The following is a 26937-nucleotide window of genomic DNA, read 5'->3' as shown; positions in this document are numbered from 1 at the left end:
TTAACTTCCCAAATCTTGGACTGTTCTGATTTGGCCCACTTGAGAGAGGTATGAGCTGCAAATATGCATCTATCTCTTATCCCATTGCAAAATAATACATCCTTCCCAGACTTATTTGGGAGCTCTAAACATGCAGATGTGGGAGCTTGGCAACTTTTAGGAGTAATGGCAACCATGTAATACATTACTGCATAACATGTAAGTTACACATGCAAAAATCTCAAAAAAACTCTAAAGAGTATATTCAACTCAAAATTATCTTTAGGCCAAATCATTAAAAAGGGGAAAGGTGCATCATTCAGAAAATCACAACTTCCTCACCATTTTTAAGGGACGCAGAGATTTCATATCTGCTGCAGAAATTTCAAATGGTGAGTCGCCTTCTTCCAAAACTATCATCTCTCCCTTGTAGTTAAGGTCTGCATAGGCAAGCCATCTAGAACAATGAGGAGAAAAAAAATGACCTGTTAATCCAATTAAATATGTTAAGGGTGTACGCTGTTATTTATATGAAATTCTTTTCTTGTTTGTATCGATCAGGGCTGGACAATACGCACCAGATACATATACAAGTATCTTAAATACAAAATATACTTAAACATTAGAATTTTGAATGCATTACTACAACCCTAGAAAATTCATTTAAGATTTCTTCAATGTCTAACATAGAAGAAACAAGCCTAGAAAACATTTGTCACTTATCATAAAAGGTCACCTTGTTACACTGTGAATAAGCAAAATATAAAGATTACTACTGATGACTAAAAATATCTGGAGACCCACATCTGCCTTGAAATTTATCATGAATTGATGATTCAAAGTAAGATAGGAATCTTTCCACTGACTCCTCTGGGCTTTGTATCAGGTTTATTAGATTATGTTCATTCACTAAAAAGTAGGCGCTCTTATTTTGATATTAAGTTCTTTGAAGCGTGGCTCCCTCCTTCAGACTGTCATGTCAAAAGGAAGTATGTGTGTAGGGTGAGGTGGGGAAAGATGTGGCAGGTTACGGTGGGTGAGATATGAGACTAGTGGACAGTGATGAAGAATGGAGGTGGGGGGCTTATATGCACATGGAATATCAAGTACTTAAAACTTGGTATCTAGAAAATTGTAAGCAATTAAAAATTATTGTAGGTAATACACTTTTTCTTTCCTTTTCTCACAGCTTTAAAACTCATTTTCTATTTTTTCCCCCCAAACCTCACAAAAAATTTTGACCTGAGGATCATAAATGGAATGTGAAGTTTCAGAGAAGCTGGATTTATAATGGGAAGCTAGTTTCAACCCTAACCACTCCATGATTCTGGAAAAGAGGAAAACATATCATTCTTCAACGACAGGACCTGGAAGTTCTGTGCACCTATCTGACCTATCCCTCTGCTGAACACCCAAAGTTCTGGACTGGTGAGGGGATCTGGATCATACTGCATCGCCCTTCTGATTAGTTGCACAGAAAGTCAGGGTACAGTTGCAGCTTAGGTAAGACAATATTCGTTTACTGGGATTCTACCACACCATTACATAGTTTTAGCAGTTTGGTTGGGTAAAAGGACACGACAGGTCTTCAGTGAGCAGTTAGTTAACTCTAGCTGAGCTCCCTCCTCAACTTATACAGGTGCTCAAGGACAAGCCTACAAGACTGGTTGATTGGGAAACAGATGAAGAATGCCTTTGAGAGAGTCAGGCTCCACACCCATGTTATAAATGTTATCCCTTCAGCAAAAACCCTTGTTAGCTGCAGGCGTTTTTTCCTGCTATATCATTCCATAAGTAAGGAACTCCAATACTCACACTCCTGACTTGACAGTTACGTAAAAGGTACTTTTAACATCCAGTTCTTCTAAATTGGCAACTGCACTCTGTATGCAGATAGGAAACCCCTCTGAGACAACTTGCGGGCAAAACTCTATCTCTGGAATGCTGCAATCCTGCAAAAACAAATCAGACTGTAAAAGTTATCTTCATTTGGAAAGTTTGCCAATATTCCTAGAAACCTTTTAAAGCTATATTTACTTCAATTTTTTTCTTAACAGCAGCTGCTTTGGGTTCTGCAGTACAGTACAACTTTTTAAAAATCAGGACTGGAGTTTTCGAATCTTAAGGGTTTAGGCCTCCAACTTTCATTGACTTTTCATGGGAGTTTAGCACCTAACTCTCACGGGCTCCTTTGAAAATTTCAGCATAAATAAGCTTTTAATAAAAACTTTAAATTGTATTTACCAACAGAAGAAGCTATTATTTATATTGTGTTTCTGACTTCTTGGTTCTTTAACAACTTTATGATGAAAACATTGAGGTCAACTGGTTGTGATATTACACTATTATCTTCTTATTACATTTGGAATCAGTGGTGCTTTCTAATTTTGTATAGTAAGTATTCTTTTAAGAATAGAGTACACACACACATACACGGCTCCTTTTCAATATCATAATCAATCAGGCAATCTTGACTGTGTGCATGCACACAACAAGAGTTACATTAAATATGACCAAAAAATTACAACGTTAACAACACAGCTTACAATTGGGCACACTCATTGATGAGCAATTTAATGCTTACTGTATAATAATTTAAATCAATAAAGGAAAAAAGATTCCAGACTTTATATTAAAAACCTAGATCCCAATTCAGGAAAGAATTTAAGCACACACTTAAGTCCATCTTTATTTCAGGAGGGGCACGTGAAACTTCAGCCATGAGTAACTCTTGGATTTCACTGGAATTAAAGGATGTGCTTACCCTTCCTGAATAAGGATGGAATGAAGCCCCAATTATAAGTACTTCAGAAATATATTTGGTACTGACAATAATTAAATTTTGCAATGCATATGACTTATGACCTCCAACTGTGTAAATTCAATTTTATGTCACTTTAAATACAAGGGCAGCATTCCAGAGAAAGGCAAATAAAGTGAAAGCCAAAACAAATGTTTCCAGTGCCAGGTAGCTACTTAGTGCCTTTTTTTTTAAGGTGTGGGCTCTAGGATTTTATCACCAGAGCTCCTATCCACTAACCTATCATTTCTGGATAGGATCTTACCAAGCCTTTCAGTTCTTCCCAAGAAATGTGCAAAGAATGTCTTTAACTATGGTAATTTTAACACACATGTAAAATGTAGCACCAGTGGTGTATTTATTTTTTTTAAAAACAGCTTTTGACACACTACAACTCAATGTAAGGTTTCTTTTAAGGCCCTGATTCAGCAAAACACTTAAGCACATGCTTAGATCCCACTGAAATGAAAGGGAGTTAACTATGTGCTTTAAAGTTTGGTGTGTGCTTAAATGCTTTGCTCAGCCTAGAACATCAAGGATGAAATCCTCTCCCCTGCTCTGGCCCTTTAATCCAAGTAAAAGGGCTGAAGTGGCATAAAAGGCCCTAAAAACCCTGGATCAGAGCTGGGAGAATTCCCCTGGCACAGTGGCAACAAAAGTAATGCTGTTCTGAGGATTATCTCACAAGCATTGGAGGCAAGAGGGGTGGAAACAACACTAGACAGATTCCAGGCATCTTTGCGACCCTTAGGGCAAGGAGAGGCTGATGTAACCTGGATAGCCCCCCAGGGTTGTCTAAATTATGTTAGAGACTGTGTCAGCCTCTGCAGAGGCCCAGGATCAGAATGTATCTCAGCTGTACAGCACAGAACCTCCTCCAGAATTGGAAGGCTTTGAACAGGTTCCACTGAGGCAGTAACAAATTCTCCAAAAATAAACACAAGTCTCTCTTACTGATGCACAAAGTTATTTTGATATTTATTCAACTATCAGCAATAAAGTAGCAATTCTGGCAAAATTACTTCAGAGAAATGTTATGTCACCTTCCCCAAGAGACTCACAATACAGTAACATACTACATTAGCAATGCTCCTGCACACAATCACATTTCCTTTGTATTGTTCCTAGCAAACAATGCACAGTATTTGTTTTAAGCAACAAAAAATTGCAACACCAGTGCTTTTGTATCAGAAGATCAAAGCCAGAAAGATATGGTAGAAAATTGCCAGTACAATACTACATCATAGCAAATTATAAAGGAATGCCACTCACGCCTCTGTCTCAAAAAACACTGCTGAGCAGGTAAAAAAGTCCAATTTGTAGTTCACGTAAGTATGTGCAAATGCTCCATCCACAATGAAGAGATATTTTCTGAGGCTCGTGTTTTCTGCTATAATCTGTATAATTTGTAAACCAATCTAATCCAGTACTTCCAAAGCTTGTTTGTTTGCAGTTTTCCTAATAAATTAGGCAATAACTGCTTAAGATACAAGAAAACATCTCTCTCTTTGCCTCTCTTTCCTCCTCACATATATGTCACATACTATTTTATACATTTATGACTTTAGCCTTCACAACATGAACCCAAATACTGGAATCCAGCCATTCAATTTTTGTTAGGAAAATTAGAACCTTCTACCATAAGATTTCTAAAGAGAATTATGCCAATAATCATTTTAGGCAAACATAATGCAGTGACTACATGGCTAGAAAGGTGACGAAATAATGTATTTTTAACTGCAGACTGTATTTTTAACTGTATCTCACGAATCAGTATTCATTTTGTTTCAGTTTACCTAAGGAGCATAATTCTAAATTTGATGCTTGGAATAAATCTCTATGCCTCTTATTGTTCCTTTAGAAATGCTGCCAGATTTGTTTTTATTTTAAGTTAGTTTTAGTACTCAGGAAAAGGGCCCAATTGACAGAACTAAAGACTGGAATAATATAATTCTTCACAAAGTAGATGAAGCACAAGCAAGGGCAGGCCAGCTCCTTAATTTTGCCTTAGTGTGCCTCCAGCCTCACTTGGAGGCCTATAAACTTGACCTGTCTACTTAAATGTGATGGTGTTTTTGTGAACTGGACTGAATCTACCAACTCCTTTCACACAGTGTTTCATAGTAACTTGTGGTCATGGTCATAGCCAAAAACAATTAAAGCATCCGTTTAAAGGTAATAAAATGTTTGGGCAAACATTACAAAACTATACATATTTTTAAAAAAGAAAGGGACCAGATTTTTAAAGGTATTTAGGCGTTGCTGAGCTCAGCGTTGCAATGCCTAACTGATTTAGGAGCCTACATCACTTTCAAAAGGGATGTAGGCACTTAGCAGCCTATATCCCACTAACAGTCAAGGGGATTTAGGCCCATAAGAGCCAAATCACTAGGAAAATGAGATTTAGGCTCCTAATCAGTTAGGCTTTGCAACGCTGAGCTCAGCAATGCCTAAATAACCTTTAAAAATCTGGTCCTAGGTTACAAATTATGCTCCGATTTATCCTCACTGGATCAAATTCTGCTCTGCAGTAAGCTGGTCCTATAGAAGCCAAACCAAGCTTCATCGGCTTATCTGGGGGATGAAGCTAGCCCACTGACCTCAGAGGAAGGTAACATTTAGCTTGAGGGGTTATTGTACAAGATACATCTTTGCAAATACACACCCATCCTGTATCATAAATTTATATATTTTAAATATGTGGACCTTAGATTGGTAAATATTTGTCCTGGGATGAGCAGATCTGCCTGAACAAACTTATTTAGCGAGCAGCATTACTTACTGAAACTTCATTAAGACTTTTATTGAAACCATAGTCTTTAAAAAACAAAAATCCCACAAGTGTGGTAATTTAGAAGGTAAGAACCAGTACCTCCTATCTGAATGCCTTCACATTTCAGATACCTGGATACAAATCCATCACCTCACTTGGTTTCAGGCCAGATAGAAAACAAAAAAAAAAGTTTGTTTCACAATTTATGGTCATATGGAACCAAAATCATGTGAGAATCAGCATTTTACTGAGATGTTAGGTCAGAATAGTAGAAACCTTACGTGAACAGCTCATCTTCTGAAATTTTTATCATTAGGGGCTATCTCAAAAACCTTTTAATATTTCAACCATATTACACCAAAAAAATCTAACTATTATGACAAGTTTGAAGCTGAACCAGTCTAAATCAAATCTAGGTCTGGCCACCACACCTCTTTGACTCGTCTCTAATTTCTTTTAATATAAATCTGATAGGTCCAAAAAAATCTCCAAGGATATTCCACTTTGTTACTGTAAAAATCATGTTTATTTCTAGAAAATGTTAGTTTGCTACCTAATAAATTGAGATTTGCAAATTCAATTATTTCCAAATATAAAGACACAGGTGGGTTCATGGTACTACGGCACAGAAAAAAAATAAAGAGTTAATCTTATATAGAAAGTGCCGTCTAAGTGCCTATTTAGAGCACAAACCTTCAGTAAGCACCAGCCAATATCCCCCTCTGCCTTTAACATTAAACATTTTAAGGGTGCCAAGACTGTTTCTCTTCTCTTCTCCTCCCCATCATCATCATTCTGGGGCTAGATTGCTTCTTCCATGGACCCACAGGAGCAACACACTGCTGCTTCCCTCCTTTAGGGACCACCAGAAAAGTCAACTCCTTTCTTGAGTCTAGAAAGTGATTTTGGGAGCAGGGAATACACAAACCAACCCTCAGGAGCAGAGACTTCCAAAAACAGTCCTATTCCCACTAATAGCAGTTTTCTTACAAAGCAGGGGCTAAAGGGGTAACTAGTGTGTCCAAATCCTTAGCGTTAAATGTCACAGTTCAGGGCTGGCTACACCTTTGATCCTGCTAGTCTCTTGGAGTGCACTGCACAGGTGCCAGGCCTGTTCCTTCACCTCTCTCAGCGTGGAATCCCTCCATTCCCCCATTCCTGGATCACATCCTGGCCCTGGCATCATTCTCCCAACTCCTGGATCAGGCCCTGTGTGACAACTATGATTACTCAGCAGGTCCAGCTGGGTTCGGGTATCTACAAGTCTTCCCTTCCGGGAGTTGTGACTAGTAGTCTTTTTATCCATCCCAGGTTCTTTGTATTTATTTTTCCATTTTGGATCCCCATCCCTCCTATAGTTACAAACCAGACTGCAGAGCTGAGCATGGTTGGAGGGGAAATTTCAAAAACGAATGACATGAGCATTGTCCATTAGATACTGGTAAGTGCAGCTATCTAAAGCTATTCTTCCCCTCTCCTGGATACATGCAAGTATATGCTGCTTGAATTAAACGTTTATTCTCATCCAGTAAACCACACAATGACAATACAAAAAAGAGGTGGAACATATAATCTTCATAAAACGTTACAGGCATTCCTACATTAAATAGCAGAGGGTTCCCTATCAGCTTTGCTCTAGGGATTCTGAAGTGTCTCTCCTAGGCCAGGGAGCTCATGATTATGCTATACCTCTCCAATGTAAAGGCACTGAGCTGCTACCCGCTGCTGCTCAGTTACAAGGTTCTTGACAGAAGGACTGTTTCTTGGCTAACCAGCATGAGGGCATACATAGGCCACTTACACCAAAAACCTCTTCAGGATGGATAAGGTAATGGCCCCTTTCTGTAGGCAACTGAGGGTCTGTGGGGTGAGCTCTGCAACTCCTTTCAATTTCCAGAGACCTGTGAAAAGAGCCACCTGAGCCCAGGACAAGAAATATACAACTCTGAACCTCTGAGGAGATCTACAAGAAAATGGGATCTGTGGGTTTGAGATGACTGATGTTCCCCTAGCTCAGCCCACTCAGCCAATCAACCTGTCCTCTGAGATTTTGCTGGCTTGGGCTGATGTTCATGTATCTGGATAGAACCAAATCTCACCCTTTTTTCAAGTGGGTTTGAGTTTCTCTATTTGCACAATCCATTTCTTTGGGATTCTGTTTTAGTTCTTGCAAATTAAAACACACAGTACATCCAATTTGAATCCACAACGAGCTGAGCAACAGCCTACCAGAAAGTTAACAGAATCTCTGCTTCATGTGGAGGCTTCCACCCAAATCAGAACACCGAGCTACCGCAGGGTTGTTTCTCAATACACGAACATTTTCCCTGTACAAATAAAATATTAAATGCACTACCACAGCTTCCTCCATAAATGTTTGTCTTCCTCCTGCCAGTCCACTACCCTATCTCCAATTATTTAACCAACTTATAAATATGCTATTTGAGGGCATCCAATGGATATACAAAAATCACCATAAAAAAAACATGTAAAAAATGAAAAGAAAAACCAACCAGCCCAGACACACAGTAAGTATCATCAAATTGATCAGGCAGAAAAGTAAACCCAATAGTCATCAGGCAAACCTCCCCATCAAGAAAAAGGATGATAGTCAAACCTTCCAACATAGCTACAACAACAAACACTGCAAACCTTCCCATACCACATACACATATCAGCTCCAAGAGATGTGGCCTCAAGAGGTCAAGGATTAATCAATTAAAATATATAGCTCATGGTAAACCTCCCCCTAAAAAGGGGTTCCGTAAGGCACTCGTTTAGGAAAGCACTTCCTGAAAAAGCATATTTCCCTTAGGCCCTGATTCCCGGAAAGATCTTCAGCTAAGGAATTACTGCACACAGCACAGTTCTGCATGAACCTAGAGACTGACAGCAGAGCAGTCTCAGCCTATCACAGCTGCTAGACAAAAGGTGACTGTGCAAATATTTGGGGACTTGTCATAAAATGCTCAACCTTGTATTGCAATGCACAACACTACTAGCTGTGGTCCACAAAAATGAACCATACTGTGGGAGATTGGAAAAGGGACTTCCTGGTTGATCAAAATCTTTTTAACTCTTCTTTTAAAATGTCTAGTGATTGTGAAACGATTACTATTAGTGTCCTTACCATCCAAAGGTTTTCGCTAACATCCAAGATACGTTCATCCTTCTTTAACCTTAGCTCATAGTTCCTTATTTTACTTCTGGTGTTGAATTTCATTAATTCTTTGCTTCTCTTTCAATATTCATAATTCATAGTCTGTCCTGTAATGTTTCCTCTTAGCATCAGCTTTTTTGCACTAGACAAATTAAGTTCCCTGTTCTCGTAAGTTATGTCCTCAATTGACCTACTTTGAATTTCTCTCTCTGCCCCCACCCCCTACCCCCCCTTAAATTTTTAAGGGAAATGAAATTTGTTTACAATCAGGGGCTTGACATTATGCCCATGTCTTACTGGTAACACAAATACTATACATTTTTAAATGATTAGTAGACCAGCAAAAATGCAGAAATACCAATTTTAATAAGACACTTTCACATTTTAATACAAGTAAGAATTCATTCACAATAAAGGGCTCTCACCATATGAGCTTTTAGAATGCTGTGCTAAACAAAATGAGGTCAAATCTTTTTAATCACAAGGTCTGGTAAATATATTGCTCTTTCAATGAACAATAACAGATGTATTATGTTTAGTTTTATGCTCTTGATTTTTATTTTTTAAACAAAGTAGCTTTTTAATTTCTGGATGCAAATACAATCAGATTTTGCAGGTGTTCCATTAACCCTTATGAATCCCAACTGAATCTTTGACTAGTATTGTGATGCTGGGTATATATGTCACATGGATACATGCACATATATTATATGTAATAAGATTTCAGCCCAAATTATATACTAAGAAAAGCAGATCTCTTCCCTTTAGGCATACTGGATTTGATAGTGAATTCTAACTACAGACTTGGAATTATGCATATTAGAAACTGAAGTATCATGACAGCAAGTTAGTATACACCTGACAAACCACATGCAACAAAAAACTTGATAACTACTAGAATAGCCAGTGAACATCATGGTGTTTAGACCTATTACTTCCCCGTTTTACTGACAAAGGACACTGTAACAAGGACAGTTCCCAAAATGATGCGTTATATAATGCTCTTCTGGGAAGCCATCCTAAAATCAGGTCTGTAAAAAGATTAAGAGTAATGGCTGCTGACTCACATTGGCAGGTGGATTTTAAATCTAATTAAGATATAAGACATTTCTCTGAAGCATTTCTTTGTGGCAGAGGGAACTAGGGCTGGAATAGAGCAGGTTTTAGAGAGAGACCCTAGGAACAGCCAAGTCTGGGGTGAAAGGGTAGGCTGAGGTTCATGTTTTGTTTTTATTGTTTGAATTACGTGGTGTTTTTCAAGTCCCATATTTGACTTCCACATATGAAATCTTGCTTATACCTACTCAAAACGGACTCACTTAACTGAACACCACAGTCAATCATGTTTCTGAACTGTGTCTTATCTACTCACCTTAAGTCTAATACTCCTATCACTACATTATCTGCAAGAATATTGCAGTAACTATGAAAAAAGCTATATGGGAAAATGGTGGGGCATAATTTTTAGGAGATATTTCGTACAGATAATAATTAGCAACCAATAGTCCCCAAAAAGAGAAGCAGATAAACATTGGACTGTCTGCAACAGCCTAAGAGAGAAATGTTTTTAACAAAGACTCAGAATTAATTCCTATTAATTAAATTAACTGGGTAATCAAATGTCTGTGATAAAGAAGGGGCACCAATGGGTCAGGCTGAGGGTTGTTGAGGGGCAAGGGCATACAGACTATCTATTTATTACATTCAGAGGAAGATGAGTAGACTCAAGCACTTAAGTAGAAAGTGAAGATTAAAGTCTTGGGTTGGGAAGAAGAAAGTTGAACGATTGGACAGTGAGGTAGGGATCAAAACGCTTCAAAAGGTTCAGCGAAGCAGCCAAAACTCTGGGACTTGTGTGATTGGTCGGAAGGTCCACTGGCCACTAGTCTGAAGACAACGAGATATGAAACATACAGCAGACACACATTGTCCGTTCTTACAAGGACCCGGCTACTATTGATGTTAACATTTGCATTTTATGTCCTACAATTATCAGCAAAGTCCATACCTTTGTTACATGTTTGATAGAACCAACTGCAAGGTTTCTTGGATGGCTTTTCATGTCCTGAAGATCCCAAAGATGATCCAGGACCATTTCTCCTTCTTCTAGCACATATTTCTCACCTTGGAATTTTGGTTTCTCATACAAAATCCAGCTGTAATAATGAAATCATTAAAAGAATTCTAACTATTATGCAGACTAGAACCATGGCTATACAACACTCACACTAAGGAAGTTCAGTAAAGAGCTCTTCTCACTAAGCTAGTTATCACAGTCCCTTCATGCATTGTCCCTCTCTATTCATATTCCTCTTGTTAAACGTGAGTTTTGCTTCATTTCTGTACCAAAAAATAAATAAATAAAATAAATAAATAAATATAAATAGGCATTTCTGTCCTAGACTCTATAGCTGTGTCCCAAACATATATTTTCAGTTGCACCCACTAGAGAGCACAAGGTTATAACTAACCACCATGATTAAAAGCCTTATTTACTGAAATCTAACCAGTAACTGAAAAAACTCATCAAGTTAGACATCCTACTTTCCTAGTTCGACAAATTAACCAAGCCAGGTCCTGGATCCAAGATAATAGCAAAACATGCAACTACAACTATGGCACCCGGTGATTTCTAAACAAGCATAAAACACCACAAGAAATAATTGCACGAGTCTCATATTATATTAATGTTACCATGAAACTTTATTATGGTGTGGGGAAGATGAGTGGTATGATGGACTTCCTTCAAGAAGTCTATGCTCTATTAAAGTCGATGCTCCATAACATAACTGTAGGCACACATGTATGACTGATGCATTCCCAGTCTTAACTTTCCAAAGCATCTATTACCTCATTGTGCATTAAAGCTTTGCAAGTGGATTTAGAAAGATTCATATAGTCTATCCTAGATATTCTTCTGTATCCCACTACTTCTATACTCCTTTTTAATGCCATGTTTCAAACAGCAGGTGAGCACATATGTCTTACAGCTCATTTTGCAACATCCCTTGGTTAATGAAATTAAACTGTGAAAATTTAGCTTCAAAACAAACTTCCTTCTGCTTTAAGCTAGGGAATACTTACCATACTGTTTTTCTTGTAAAATGTCACTGCAATTATAAATCAGGAAAAGATGCTCCTACATATCAGGTTTGTGCCATAAATAACAAAGGCAGAGGGACAAGAAATATACACACATTTATCTTCTGAAAAGATGCCATTTAAATAAGGCATGGATTTCTTACCATCCTCTAATAACTCTAAGCAATGCTCCTATTGGAAAGGTCCAGGATGTGGCATCTGGCAGATCATGGTATATTTCTCGTTTACTTTTGTCCTCATGAATGTCATAAATAATCATCTGAAACAACAGACATATGTGAACAAAGGGCACTTCAACACCTGGATTAGGTTTCCAATTTTTGCTTTTTATTAAACAAACAGATTCTGATTTTCTAAATGCTCTACCAGCACTGTGCATATTTTCTTCAATTGTAGATTACTGAGCTAAATAACCAGACAAATTAAGTAGGTATCCCACAGGCCGATTTTTTTTTTTTTTTTTGCAATTAATCTCATTATTAGCCTGCGCAGAATTACAAGCACTTAAATATGACATAACATATTTTCATTCAAAATTTTGCTACTGCTTGAAACATTAATGGTGATTTAGTCCTTATTAACCTACACAGTGACAAGATCACACTTACTTTTCCTGGTCTTGGGTTGCATTTGAGGCTTTTCCTGTCAATAAGAGTCTGAAATTAAAATGATGTGGAAAATAACTGTTAAAATAGTAGGACACAGTGCACACAAAATTGTTTAAGCCCAGCATTCCTTTAATACATATTACTATAATTAATGACAACAACTGAGCCTCGCTCATTGTTATGCAGATTGGCCTAGGCAGTTTAATGCAGTGGGTCAAATAACCAATCCTTAAAAAACACAAATGTTAGATGAGGAATGTTTTAATGGAAGTCAGAACCATGTAGAATTACTTCCTCTCATCCACCACCCCCACAAACTAGAAAAGAAAGATGCTGTACTACACAAGAGCTTGCTTCTTCAAGCTATGACACTGTTACTTCTAAGCATTCTCTTCCATTTCCCCAAATCATCACAAATACTACTTCCCTCCTCTCACATGAGCTCGCTTTAAATAAACTGAAACAGGAGAGCTAATCTGTAGAAAGAGCTAAATTATTTGGCTGCAGCTGAGGCCTTGTCCACACTCGGGGCAGAGTATGGTACATGTAGCTACATACCACAGTGAAAAGCAGGCTGCATGCACACTGTCGTACGTAGCTACATGCAGCAGTGAAAGGCTCGGACAGTGGGGAGGCAGCGAAGAAAGGCTGAGTGGGGAGATGCTGAAGCCTTTCCCTGCTCCCCAGCTGCCACAGCATTTCCCTGCTGTTGGAGTCTTTCACTGTGGTGGGGAAAGGCTCCAGCAGGCAGGAGGCCACAGAACACTACACTTCTAAAAATAGCAGGGTAGACCTGGCAGGCACTGCTTGGCTATCTAAGATTCTGGTGTGTCTGTACTCTACTCACCTAAGCAGTGCCTCCCATCTACACTGCTATTTTATACCCATGTTAGGGGTAGGGCGCATATTCCACATGCCACTGTAAGTGTAGCCATAGCATGAGTTGGAGCCTACAGAAGAACTGAAGGATACACCAAACACTGAACCATATTCTTAGGGAACAAAGGATCAATAATATCAAAAGTGGAGTAAATGGAAAAGAGCAGTTTTTCGTATAAAGACAATTCTCTTCCCCTCCTCAAACTCCCTCTGTGCCTTATCTCAGTCATCTTCATATTTAAAAAGCCATTTAAAGGACAGGGCTTTATGTTGCTTTATTGAGAGTATTTGCTTTTTACTTGCTGTTTTACTTTCAGAAGCTGTAGGATCTTCTCTACTGTTTATGATCTGGCCCCAATAACTGGGTGCATTTTATTTATAAAATAGAAAATCTATTTGTCTGCAATTAGAGGCTTACCCTGTACCCTACAATAGAATGCATTTAGATAAGACAGTTAAGATGTTTGGGGAAAAAAAAAAAGAAAAAGAAAAAAAAAGATGGTAAATTGCAACTGGGTTCATCATCATTTCAGCTATTACTTATAACAACATGACGACTTACCACTGGAAAAGCTCCGGATTTTGGCGAATTGTGGTCTTGAGGTTTATGACCCCTTGGCAATAATCCTTCCTCAAGGATGCTTCCAAATCTGATTCCCTTCTCACATGAATAATTCCTGGCCGTCTGAAAATATTGGTAATACACACTCCTAGAGAGCGGCTTCATGGCCGCATCAGCTTTCTGTTGAAACTGAGTATAATGTGTTGGATTAGGAAAAAGAGATGCTTCTTCTGGAAATGGTTCTGATTGCTGTTGAGAGCTAAGCAGTTCTTCTGAAAGAATGAGCGACTGTTTGGGAAGTGGAGCCCTTTCTTGGTCATTTTCTAGAAGCACCATGTTTGAGCTATCTGCCCACTGGCTGGTAATATAGTCTTCTTTCTGACCATCCACCATGTTCTCTTCATAGGATTCCTCCTCCTCCTCCTCCTCCTCATTGAACTGGTTACTGAATTTCAAACGTTCAGAAACTGACTGAAGAAGTGACAACACGGATGAGGAGCAGTTGGCATTGTCTTTTGATTTTTCACTAGAATGGCCTCCTGGTGAGACATCACTAGACAGCTGGTCTTCTTGTGGGCTGTCATCTTCGTATATAGGAGACAAAGAGAATGGGTAAATTTTATACCGCTTAGCCTCCACTGTCATAAATGACTCTGAGCTGCAGTTATCTAAAGTTTCATTTAATTTGTTGTCCTTCTCATAAGCATCAACAGGCTCAGATTTGCTCTTTGCTGTTTCACACATCAAAAGATGTTGAATGTTATCCAGAGAAAGGTCAGGAGGAGAGACAGAGTGAGCTTGTTTTTTGTCAGTTGAAATGCACTGGTTCTCATCTTGAGGAGAACCTTCATCCAATATGGTAATGAAAGAATTGTTTTTCCACTGTTCATCTTGTGGAGAATAGGCTAAGAGATTTGTCAGTTCCACTGTGTCATTATTATAGTCCAGATTCTTTTCTCCAAGTGCATTATCTCTCTGTAGATCTTGATCCATCATCAACGCTGATTTCAGTCTCTCTTCTTTATGGGCAAAATCTGAGTTGATACAAATTTTCCCTTCAATGTCCTTAACAATTACAGATGATTCAGACACAGTGCAGTGTGTGTTTAATTGGTCTTTATCCTGTGGTATCTCACTTACTTCCTCTATTTTTTCACTGCCTTCTTCACTGTCAGCTTTTGAATCTTTTGGGTTTGCTTTTTCCTGTACCAACACAGAAGTCTCCTCTTTCTTGCCACAATGTTCTGGCAGACATTTACCTGCACTACTTTCGTCTAAACCTGAAGGACTACTTTCATTTTTAGATTTGCTAGGTATGCAGCTATATTCTTCACCATGCAGGAAAGAGGATGAATTAATAATCAAAGTTGGCACTGATATATGTTCTGGCACATTTGCATTATTGCATACATCTTTTAACTGTAATGCTGGCATTCTCTCTTCAATCATAAAGGTATCTCCATTTAATACATGTAAAGTCTCCTCAGATTTATTGCTAGCTGTCCAAATACTAGTTTTATCACCCATTTCTGTACTATCATAGACATTTTTAGGGTGTTTGTCCTTTGCTATCAAGGCAACGTCAGATTCCAGACTTGCTAAATCATCAGAATGTAGAAGTCCATTTCTTTGATGTGAAAATACATTATTTGGTATTGTTTCTCCTCCTATGGTTGAATCTGTGCCACCTTCTACACTATTTAGAAGTAAAGGAACTGAACAGCCTGCTTTTTCGCAGTCCCTAGCTACATTTTGGGTCAATCCCTGACCTATTTGGTTTAAACCCAAGTGTTCTTTGATTATTTCTTGTGTTTTGGCGGCTAATGTAACATCGGTGTTTACAGCCTTTGCGAATCCAGTCTTACGTTTAAGCATAACATTTTTAGAAAGGTCCCTACTCTCATTGTTTTCAAGCTGATTAAACATCAGTTTTTGTTTGGCTGAGTTAAAAACTTCATCAATTATTTCTTTTGCTTTTAGTGCTACTGAGCTATGTAGGTCAGTTTTATGAGTGATGTTAAATGGTATGTTTTCATCTTGAGTATTTGTAGCAACTGTTTCCTTTCCTTTAACTTCAGAGGAGCTCTCTGCACAGCTCTCATTAAAATGTTTTAGTGACTGCTTAGCCAACTGTACTATCTCTGCTTTCAACTGTACCTTTCCAGTTTTCTGTTCATTTAGGATGTCCAACTTTATTAAATTGTCCTTGTTGCCATAAGGCTGGTGGACACCAGCTGCTTGTTTTGATCTTATTTCTTCTATGGCCAAGTGTAAAACTGAATCAACGATTTCTTCAGCTTTTTTAAACAGAACAACAGTGTCTTGGGATTCCACATGCACTTGCTTTCCTGTTTCCATATCTTTCCATGTTTTCTGAGAACAGAAGTTGCTTGATTTTGTAAATGAAGCAGTTTGATCTTTCTTTTTTTTGTTCCCTGCAGAAATATGGTTGCAAAGGTTTACTTGCTCAGTAGGAATGTTGTGCACATTATTACTATAGTTTACACTAGAAATCAATTCCACAAGTTCCAAAGGACAGGGAGTTGATATTATGGAGTTGGCTAAACAGGCATCTTCAAACTTTTGAGCAGGAGGTACATCAGCCTCATCACTATCTCTAAGTTTGGAGGAAATTTTGCCTTTTTTAACATCTTCATACTTAACAATAGAGAAATTAATCTTGTCCAAGACTTCTGCTGTTTCAAGGGCAGAAGGAGAAATCTTGGAGATTTCTTTAGACCTCAGAGTAGGAGAAGCAAGCTTGGGAATGCAAACATCTTCTAAGTTAGGAGTAGGACAGTCACTTTCAGCTAAAATGGCATCAGATTCTAGGGGAAAAGATGTACACTGAGCATTGATATCTTCAAAGCAAGGTGAAATCTGAGTTATACTGACTGCTGCATTTTCAAGAACATGAGAAACAACTGTAGGTGCACTAACATCTCCATTTTCCAAGAAAGAAGCCATCATCTTCGGTGTATCATCTCCAGGTTTAGTGGCAAGAAAAGCACACTTGGGTTCACTGACCTCCTCCGATGTAACCGATAATTTGGCAATTTGGACATTTTCAGATTTAGAAGCAGGAGAAGGTATTTTGCACTGGCTGACATCTGTAGAATTAAGCATGGCAGGTGCAGTCTTAGATTTATTACCGTTTTCCTTCACCAGACTACTATCTTCAGAATTAGGTCTAGCTGCTGAAATAATCTCCAAACCAACACCTTTTTCAAAGGCAGAAGAAGAATGGATTGTCAAGGCACTCTTTCCAGACCCCAGGGCAGAATGAGGAACCTCAAAAAAGCTATTCACTTCCAATTTAAGAGCAGGGGAGGAAAACTTAGAGAAGCAGATTTCTTTAGATTGAGAGGGAGGAGGAGAAATATTGGTCACATTGGCATTCACAGTTTTAGGAGTAGCAGGAACAATCTCATCTACCCTATTATCTCTGGTTTCATGGGTCTGAGGAGCAACTGTTGTCATGTTACCTTCTATGGATAAAATTGATGTTTTGGCTATAAAAACTTCACCAGTTTTAAGGGAAGGAGTAGTAAGGTTGGCCACCTTGGCAGGGACTATGTAGTTGGGGAGGCTCATCTCAGATTTAAGGGGCTTGCTATTTTCATACTCACAGTCAGGGAGAGAAATGTTGGGTTTTTTAACATCTTGTACAATGGTTGCTGTTTTAGTCATGGTTTCATCTTCAGATCCGTGGGTCAGAGGATGAATATTAGCCAAGCTGTCATCTTCAGCTTCAAGGACTGGAGGAGAAATCTTGGTAATACGGACAGGTACTATAGCTTTGCCAGGGGTGGCATTTTCAGATTCGAAGATAGGAGGCAGCATATGGGACTTCACACTTCCACAGTCAAGGGCTGATGGACATGTGTTGGCAATATTTACTTCTGCAGACTCAGATGAAACCTTAGTTGTTTCAGCATCTTCAGATTCAAGGGAAGGTACAGCAGTTTGCTCTGTGATAATATCCTTAGACTCACCCTCAAGAGTTACTGAGGGATCATTTTGGACATGCATTAGTTTCCCTGACTCACTGAACTCTTTAATACTGGGGCTGTTTACTGTGTCCATGCCAGTATCTTGAAGAGTTTTGGCAGAGAGCACTGAAGTAGGTAGACTGTCTGTTACCATCAATTTATTGACTGCATAACATTGTATGTCATGCACAGCCTGCGATAACTTTTCAGTAGCTCTTTCTTGATTTAAAGGCAAATGAACACTAGCTAGAAAGGTTTGTGTTTCTTGTTCCCTTTCTTCAGCCACCATATTTTTTTGTGAATCATCCATCCTTGGACCACTATCTTTATTTGCATTTTCTGTACACTTACCTGCCTGATGTTGAAATGCAGTGCTACTAGAATGAGACATCTGGGCATTCAATTTTACCTCCAACTGACTACCAGTCTGATTATTACTGGCATATTCACCATCTATCAATAGTAGTTCTTTATCAACTGCCTCTCTCTTTGTTTTGGATGAACACACACATTCATTTTGCACTGTCTCCTTAGAATCTTCATTAGATACTTGAACACAAGAATTTATTCTTTTATCAAAGCTAAAAGTGGCATTATTGTCTGATTGAGACTGAGCTTCTGTTCCTTCTAATGTTCTTTCCCCCTTTTCAGCCAATCTATTGTTTCCAGAATTTGTTTTAACAGAATCCATAAACTGGTAATTGGAACTAGCTGGGATCTCATTGTTGTCTCTAGCTGACAATACTGAGTCTAGAAAGTGAGTTCTATTAATTTCTGGTGTATCTGAAACTGGTGCATGATTTAAGGAAACGAACAAGTCTAATTCTCCAATGTGATTTCTGTTGGAGTCTGTTTCAGTGGATGAGGCAGAAGTGTTTGCAAGTGTTCCATGTTCATGGCTATCCAAGATATCCTTAGCAACAACAGTTTTTTTCAATTCCATTTTAACCACTGAGAGGTTTGCTTTATCATCTTCCTTGCTGTCTTTAGTATCATCCTTTTGATTCTCTTTTAACAAGTGTCCTGTAATTTCTTTTCTTACATTAGATGTTGAGTTTGGAAGGATGCCACTTTGGACTTCTCCACTTTCAGGCACAGTGAAAATATGTTTGCCTTCAGTATTTTCTTCTCTTAGTGCCACCTCTGCTTGTTTCTTTAGTAGCTGCTGAATCCGTAAAGAACCCCGATATGTTGCATAAGTAACTGCTGGTGCCTCTGGCTTACATTCTATTTGCCTATAACAAGAAACATCATTTTAATGCAGTAGAATATTGAAACAGTCTTCATTATCATTGACCTACAGTTAGCTTGCTGATTTGGAGAACAAATCATACAATTTTAATTGCAGAAAAAAACAACTTCTATTGCTGCTATAAACACATCAAGAGTTTTCTCTATACTAGGATAATAGAGTCACTGCATATGGGTACCCTTGCAAACAGAAAAGTTTTATCAGAAAGTAATGCCATCAAAGAGACCTACTAAGGATATATCTTCAACTTAAAAAAATAAATCACACTTGTCTGAAAATGTTTTACCCTGCTAATGTTAACAGTAAAATCTAGGATCACTAAAACTGAAAATGGCTACAGAAATTGGTTTGCTTTTGAATTTGGACTTGGTAACGCATCCCTGAACAAGAAGGTAAAAAGACAGAGCAACAGAACAGTAAGAGACAAAAAAAAAGTTTGTGGGGAAAGTAAAGTTATTTGATGCTTTCTGGACCAAAGGTACAGGAAAGGGAGGGCGTCGGAGTAGGGACTGAGAGAAAGGCACTGAATTAAGAAGAACAGGAATGAAGAAAGTCTGTTGGGTGCTGGAGGAAATATCTAACTAAAGGGCTCTGAAACATGGAAAATATTTTTGGTGGATCCAAGCACTAATTAGTCTTATATTTAACTTCAAAGAAAAAAATGTTACTTATCTTTTACTACTCTTTCATGATGTAATAAGGGGGACCTCAAAACTTTTCCTCATCACCCAAACCTTCCAAACAATTCTATTTTTTACATAAGAAAATAATGGGAATCGCAAATTTGCCTTCCCTGTTTTTACTGGTGGACTCTTGGGGCCCTGGAGAACTAGGATGAGCGAATGAGATCACGCACAGCTGAATCTGACCTGCAGCTTTTCAGCCTGCAACTGAGGGGAAAAGGGCTGTTGAGTCAGACTGTTTAAAAAGCTCTTTTGTTTTAACGCTATCTAAACAAAAAACAACTCTCCCTCCTACAACTTTTAAAACTGTTGATTCAGTTTCTTCTCCCATCTTGGCTGAAGGCTGGGAAACTTGCAGCTCACATTTGCAGATAAGTGTGATGTCCCTCTCCCGCTGTTGTTCTCCAATGCTCCGGAGAAACCTCCAACAAAAACAGGTGATTTCTAACGTAAGACTAACTAGTATGTAAAAATACAGACAAAAAACCCAAGGCAGTCTTTACACAAGAGCGAAAGCGTACCTCCCGGCCCTTGTAGATAGACATGCTAGCTCTGCTCAAGCTAGTGCGCTAAAGATAGCTGTGTGGATGTTGTGACACAGGTGGTGGCTTGGGGTAACCACCCGAGCTTGGACCCCGGAGATTGGGTGGATTTTTAGTCAAGGCAGCTAGTCTGTGCAGATTCCCTCACCACAACATCCATACTGCTATTTTTAGCATGTTAGCTTGAGCACAGCTAACACATCAGTCTACTCTGGCTGGGCAGTACGCTCCTAGCTACAGCATGCTCTTGTAGTTCACATTTAATCCACCCTCACTGGGAGGATTTTACTATAGTTATGGGATTTTGATGCCAATAATTAGGGCTGCTAATTAATCGCAGTTATCACATGCGATTAACTTTAAAATGAGAATTAATCGCACACCTCTGGAGAAGGGAGTGAGACTCAGCGGTGGCTGTGCAGGAAGGGTGATGGGCACCGGCTGCGGTACCATCCTCTCCTGCTGGACAGGGCCTGCCTTAGGGGTGGGCAAAGTGGGCCTCCAGGATGCTATAGTCAGGGGAGCATCACTGCATACCTCTGGAGAGGGGTGCCCTTCTTCCCACCACCCTGTCCCACCTGCCCTCCCCATGAAGTCACCAAGGTCAAGATGCTCCAGACCGGGAGCCTGTCTGCTGTGCAGAGAGGGGCAGGAGGGAGGGTTGATGTTGGGGTGTCCCCTTCCCCTGCCCGTGTACCTGGTCGCTGCTGAGCTGGGGTCGGGGAGCAAGGGGTGTCAGTCTGCTGTTGCCACCTCAGGAGTTAGCTGCTGACAGCAGCTGCTGCTGATTGAAAAAGCATTCAGACTCCTGAGTGCTCTGCTTAAAGAGACAGCGCTCCCCCAAAACACAAACACACCTGTCAAACCAAGATCTGAAATGGCATCTGTGTTTGGCCAGAGGGCTGCGGGATGGCCGTGGGCTCCGGCAAAAATCCAAAATATTGAAATAAATGGCATTCTATTATTGTTTAACAATGTGATTAAAACTGCAATTAATCACAGCTATTTTTTTTCTCTCGTGATTAATTGCAATTTTTTTTTTAAATCATTTGACAGCTCTACAAATAATCCAAGTGAGAAGCAGTGTATTTCTTTTGTTTTTAGAGAAAGGAACCATAACTAATGAAATTGGCTAGAAAGATAAAGGATTTTATTTCTTGAGGATCAATGAGTGTACACAACGACTGTATATATCCCAAACAATACAATGAAAAAGGTACAAATTTGTCATTTTAAAAGTCAGAGTTCCATTCTTTATGGGCTTTAGCAGCATAAACTCCCATTTCCACATTGTTTATATGGTATTAAGCCCCCAATTGTGCAAACATTTGGGCATGCGAGTAGTCTCACTGAACTCCATGGGAGCTACTCATCAGGATGAAGTTACTCATATGCATGAATGTTCATAGGATCAGGGCCTAAATATGCACTGAATTTTTAAATGTTCATATGTGGTATTATGTGATGAGCATGTTATATAATCAGCAGCCTATAAAATGTGAGGTGTTTCTAAATATAACCTAGGTTTGTTTTGCAACACACAAATTGTGTTGCAATACAAATCATCACCTTCCTATTTATTAACAATGGAATTGTTATATTAAATCGAGCTATTAAATTATAATAAATTCAAATACCCTAAGGAAGAGACACATGTTCAATCCAAACTATACAAAATCTTTTGGTATTAAGAAAAATTACAAACAATAACAACATCCAGTGTCCATGGACAATCCAAATAACCAAGATGACAGTGTATTTTACCAACTCTTCAGATTTTTCATAACCGAAACTATTAGTGTTTTCAAAATGTATTTAAATTGGCATGAAACTTTGGCTTTCATCTTGTCAATAAGCAATCCGTGTAACAAGGCTTTTCACCGAAATCCAAAAGTAAATCGTGCACTTTTGAAAATACTATTGTTGAACATTTTATTATACACTACACTCACTTATTGTTACTGAACAATACAAAAGCTTACTAGAAGGTAGATATAGGTCAAGCAGACAATAATAAACCTCTGGGTCATTAGTTCTGTTCAAAAATAATATTGTTCAGTCTAACAAAATACATATACATTTAACACCTAACAAACAAAATGCATAATTCCTGAATGTGGAAAAATACAGTGCAAAACAACATCTTTCAGAAAAGGACAAAGAGCAAAATGAATAGTAGAGACACTACAGAGGACAATGCTTACGATCTTGAAAAGTGTTGTTGAAAATTCAGCTGGGGTACTCTTGATAGTAGGAATCACACCCAAGAGTGTTTTGAAAGATCAGGACCTTAAGGCCAGGACTACACTATAAACTTATATTGATATAACTACGTTGCTCAGGGGTGTGAAAAATCCACACTCCCTGAGTGATGCGATCATACTACCTACCCCCTGGCATAGACAGCGCTATGTCGATGGGAGAGCTTTTCCCGTCTTTATAATAGCGTCTTCACTGAAGCATTACAGCGGTACGGCACCACGGTTGCAGCGTTTTAAGAGCAGACCTGCCTTAAATGTATGAAATTAAGACCAAACCATAATGTGTCTGTAAAATGTGATATACACTGGAAAGTCAGTGAAAGAATTCCATGTAATGGAAGAGGAGCATTTTATGTAGTAATAGTGTATGTGTTTAATATTTGAGGCCCTATTTTATGAACTCTCCCACCCCGTTTCCTTTGCAGTAACTTAAAAGGCAAGATTGTGACAAGAACATACACACAGGATAAAAGAAAAGCTACTTTTTCAGATTTTTTTGCTCCTACTCTGTTGATCTAGGAACACAGTAGGTTCGCAGCATAACAACTATGTTTTAACATAACTGAGGAGAAATGCAAAGTTAAACCTAAATCTGAGTTTCTCACCTTTATATCAGTCCCAAACCAACAGAGATTATACCAAACCAAACAGCCATCCTTTTTTATAATATGAGATTTTTGTTAAGCTTAACAACCATTAACCTATTTTACATTCTTTCTTTTGCAGTTAAATGTAGTGCTACTAGTAGTAGTATTTTGCCCATAACACTACCTTTTCCACGCTCAAATCTGCATTTGACAGCGCAATCTTCAAACTAGACTTTTTGCTCTTAATGGCAATGAAATCTTCAACAATTTCAAACACATGGAAAAAATCAAATGGTACCTTAACCTGAGACTGTTGCCAGCTCACCATCCTCACTTACCTTCCATGCTGTAGCTCTTGTACAGTTTTCTCAACTATAAAACCTTGTTTTAATACTGCCTCATTACCTTGCCCCATATCACTATTTTTTCCTCTTGCCTTCCCCTTTCCTACTCACTCCTATCTGGACAAGAGGACCAGAAATCCACTATCAACTATAATTACTTCTGTGAATCAGCCCGCTGCAGTGCTGGAAGAATAACATGGTCTACATCATATACGCACTACTAAGCTCATGAATTCCACTTTCTTTGGCTCAAGGCCTGGAAACTTAAGTCTTTTTCAAAAGTCAGGTCTCCCACTGAGTGCAAAATTAACCTGAGACTATAGGGCAGCGTGCTTTGCTTTCCTAGTGTTTTGCAAAACATTGCTTCAAGAAAGAGATGGTTAATAAAACTGCACCTTTAAAAGATGGGTAGATGGACCAAGGACCATTCTGGGGGTATCCAGTCGTGAAAATAAAAACTGAGCAAGTATTCTGAGGAGGATTATGAACTCTAGTAATTCTCTTGCCATTGCTTATCATCACATTCTCCTTTACAATGACAGATAATCCAAAATTAATCTTTAGCAGTAGTTTAGAAATTCATGCCAAGTGTTTCTCATGGGAAAGGAAGCACAGTAATGCACATTTACATTGGCCGGTTTCCATTAAACTCTTGACTTGTTCTATGATTTCTGTCATGTCTTGGTTCGAAGTTATAGTCACAACTTAAAACAGTATTATGAGTGGACCTACCTCAAATACACTTGGATGTAAATACCAATGGTGTCAAACCCCTATTTGCTCAAATCCCACCTGGCAGCAGGAAAGCAAACAGGCATGTTCCCACCATCCCTTCCCCCAAACCTCTTTGTTTTTCCAGTCATTTTTCTCTTCACTGTCCTTTTCCATTTCTTTTCCCCTTTCATGTTGTGTTTTTAGCTCCCAAATGCCTTCTAATTACTCCACTCACTACAGTCTACAAAACCATTTTGACAGGAAACCTGCAATCAGAAGCACTTTTATGATCTAATGACATTTAGCGAGAGTCAGTTCCATTGGTTAATACTTAGGGAGGAAGCTAGTATTGTGGTGAGTGGGAGAAATTATTTTAAACTTGTAGTAATCTTCCTTAATTATACAATAGAGCAGGAAGTAGCTATGCTATTCCTAAATAAGGCATTGGCTACAAGAGAAAGTTGAACTAGTTTAACTTAAATCTGTTTTGATAGTGATTTAGTTAAATCCGTGCAAATCTCTGTGCCACTTATTTGGTTTAGCTTATACTGATTCCTAATTAACTTTGCAGAACTTTAATTAAGCTAATTTAAAAAAAAAATCACATCTTTAGTAAAAACATTGCAACTTTTAAATGCAGACAAGGCCTAAATTAAAATCAACATGGTGTGTAAATCATACATCACACACCAGACAGCAAACTAGTTTTCAAAATATGATCTCATCCAGAAAAATGTATACAAAACAGAATTGCACTGCAGTCCTCTGATACTCAGCAAGATCGTGTGGGTTAGGACAAAGGTATTGTATTTTAAAGAAGTAGGCTAAAAATAAAATAAAAATCAGTGTTTTAATGTTTACTCAAATTTACTACAGCCAAACACAAAAAAAGTCTTCCATTCAAAAAAAAAAAAAAAAAAAAATTAAGTTTCCAATAAAAACCCATATTTTACAGAGATATAGCTGCTGCTATCTCCAGAATCAAATATTTAAAATTTAAGATTAAAAAACACACTCTCCTTGCTAGCCTGGTCACAGCCAAGTAAAATAAAGTAAAATAAAAATCTATTAAGTTATCTAGAATAAAATGCATTTTGATTTGGTTTTAGTTAGATTGCACTTTAGTAAGATTGTGTCTAATACTCCCTGCAAATTTGATTTCACCATCACCTACAGGGCTTAAGAACCCACTCAACTATGGGGAGCAGGAAGCTTCCATAAGTAAGTGCCATCAACTTCTGCAGTATCTAAGCTTCCATTGAAAGCCTTCATTAGTTGTGAAGAAAACCCTCCAAATATGAACGAGGCATGTGTCTACATTAGCACTAGCACACAAAAATGAAAGCGGAGCAGTGGCTAGCTGTCCCAAGTAAGGTTCTGTCCAAGATCATAGGTACACATTCAGGGCTCCCAGCCCATGCCACTGTGGCTACATTTCTATTTTTAGCATGCTCTCTCAGAGCTAGCATAGGTATGTCTTCTCGAGCTGGAATTTTCTCCTTCCAGCTTCAGTGTAGACATACCCTAAAGTGTAGGCTGATGCAGTGCTGTCTTCTTAAGTCTGCGGAGAGATTGCTCCAGCTCCTCAACTACTGCTGCTCAGAGTTTGCACAAACTGCTGCAGAGTGAAAAGTAACCAGTGTTTGGTCATTTTTCACCTTTGTTTTTTTATAACCATGTGGGCATCAGAGAGTCAGACAAAATCAAGTACAATTCACTCTGCTGCTTGGAAAGCTAAAAGCAGCAGCTGGGGTGGGCACTACAGTTATTCACTAGTGCAGCAAGACCTAGCAAATCAGAAGCTAAGCCTGTCAGTACCCAGGAAGCTGGAAGTGGTGTAGAGGAGTGGAAATGTATCATTGTCTGTGGCCTGTACTTTTTTTCCACTGGTATTAAGTGTCTGGTTACATTTCCAAGATTCACATGTGAGAGGGCAGGGGTTAGTGGGCAGGAGGGAGTGAGGTAAATTACAAAACAGAAGTAGAGCAGAATATGCATAGAGGCTTTTGGAAGAATAAATGGGGGAGGGAGGGAAAGGTGAGGAGGCTGAGGACACACTGTTGGGAAATCAAAAGAGGCAATGGTAGAGTGGCTGAGGGGAATAGAACAAAAAATAGGAAACACTGAAGAAAATGCAGGAAAAGATACACAAAATCTATTATAGAAGAGAAAAAGTCAAATGGAGTCAAGCAGGGAGCGGACCTGCTATTCCCATTATCTTTTTTGACTAAGCGCTTTGGGGCAGGGATTGGAATTCATTATATTTGTACAGCACCTGGCACTATGGGGTACAACTTGCTTGCGGCCTTAAGGGACTACCACAATACAAGTGGTAAATAATTAGAAAATAAAAAATAGCAGCTGCAGCAAGAGAGTGATGTAGTAAGTAGGCCTGTTAAACGGAATGTAGGGAATATAGAGTATTTGATACATTTGTTCAAGGGCTAATCATATACCATGAGGTGAACATATTCAACAGCGTGCAACCTTTTTCTTCACCAGACTCCTTGTCTCTCATCACCGCAGGAATGAACTTTATCTAAGTGATAACCTTCAGGAAAATGCATTTCAAAGAGTAACAACTATAAAAGTGAGGGACAAAACACCTCAAGTTCTTTCTCGCTAGCCATCTCTCTCTCTTTTTTCACCTAAGAAAACAAAAGAAACAACCTTTGGACTTTGGGAGCAGATCCTGGCCT

The 26937-nt window shown here is 38.7% G+C and overlaps 1 protein-coding gene across 5 annotated transcripts in view; it reads right to left on the bottom strand.

Moving 5' to 3' along the window:
- CRYBG3 (crystallin beta-gamma domain containing 3) overlaps nucleotides 1-26937 on the bottom strand; it is a 122232-nt gene that overhangs the window by 58655 nt on the left and 36640 nt on the right. For all 5 annotated transcript variants that reach the window (XM_067546259.1, XM_067546258.1, XM_067546260.1 and 2 more), the window contains exons 4-9: nucleotides 13864-19090; nucleotides 12423-12470; nucleotides 11958-12073; nucleotides 10721-10868; nucleotides 1795-1931; nucleotides 322-436 (exon numbers count right to left, since the gene is read on the bottom strand). In XM_067546259.1, the coding sequence (XP_067402360.1) occupies nucleotides 322-436; nucleotides 1795-1931; nucleotides 10721-10868; nucleotides 11958-12073; nucleotides 12423-12470; nucleotides 13864-19090 (5791 nt within the window). The remainder of the gene's footprint in view (nucleotides 1-321; nucleotides 437-1794; nucleotides 1932-10720; nucleotides 10869-11957; nucleotides 12074-12422; nucleotides 12471-13863; nucleotides 19091-26937) is intronic.

The sequence above is a fragment of the Emydura macquarii genome, unplaced genomic scaffold, assembly GCF_026122565.2.
Source record: "Emydura macquarii macquarii isolate MOO-44397 ecotype Brisbane River unplaced genomic scaffold, CSIRO-AGI_Emac_v2 contig_1119, whole genome shotgun sequence".
Classification (NCBI taxonomy): domain Eukaryota; kingdom Metazoa; phylum Chordata; order Testudines; family Chelidae; genus Emydura; species Emydura macquarii.
Note: the sequence above shows the minus strand (reverse complement) of the source record. Positions and strands in the feature narration are given on the sequence as shown.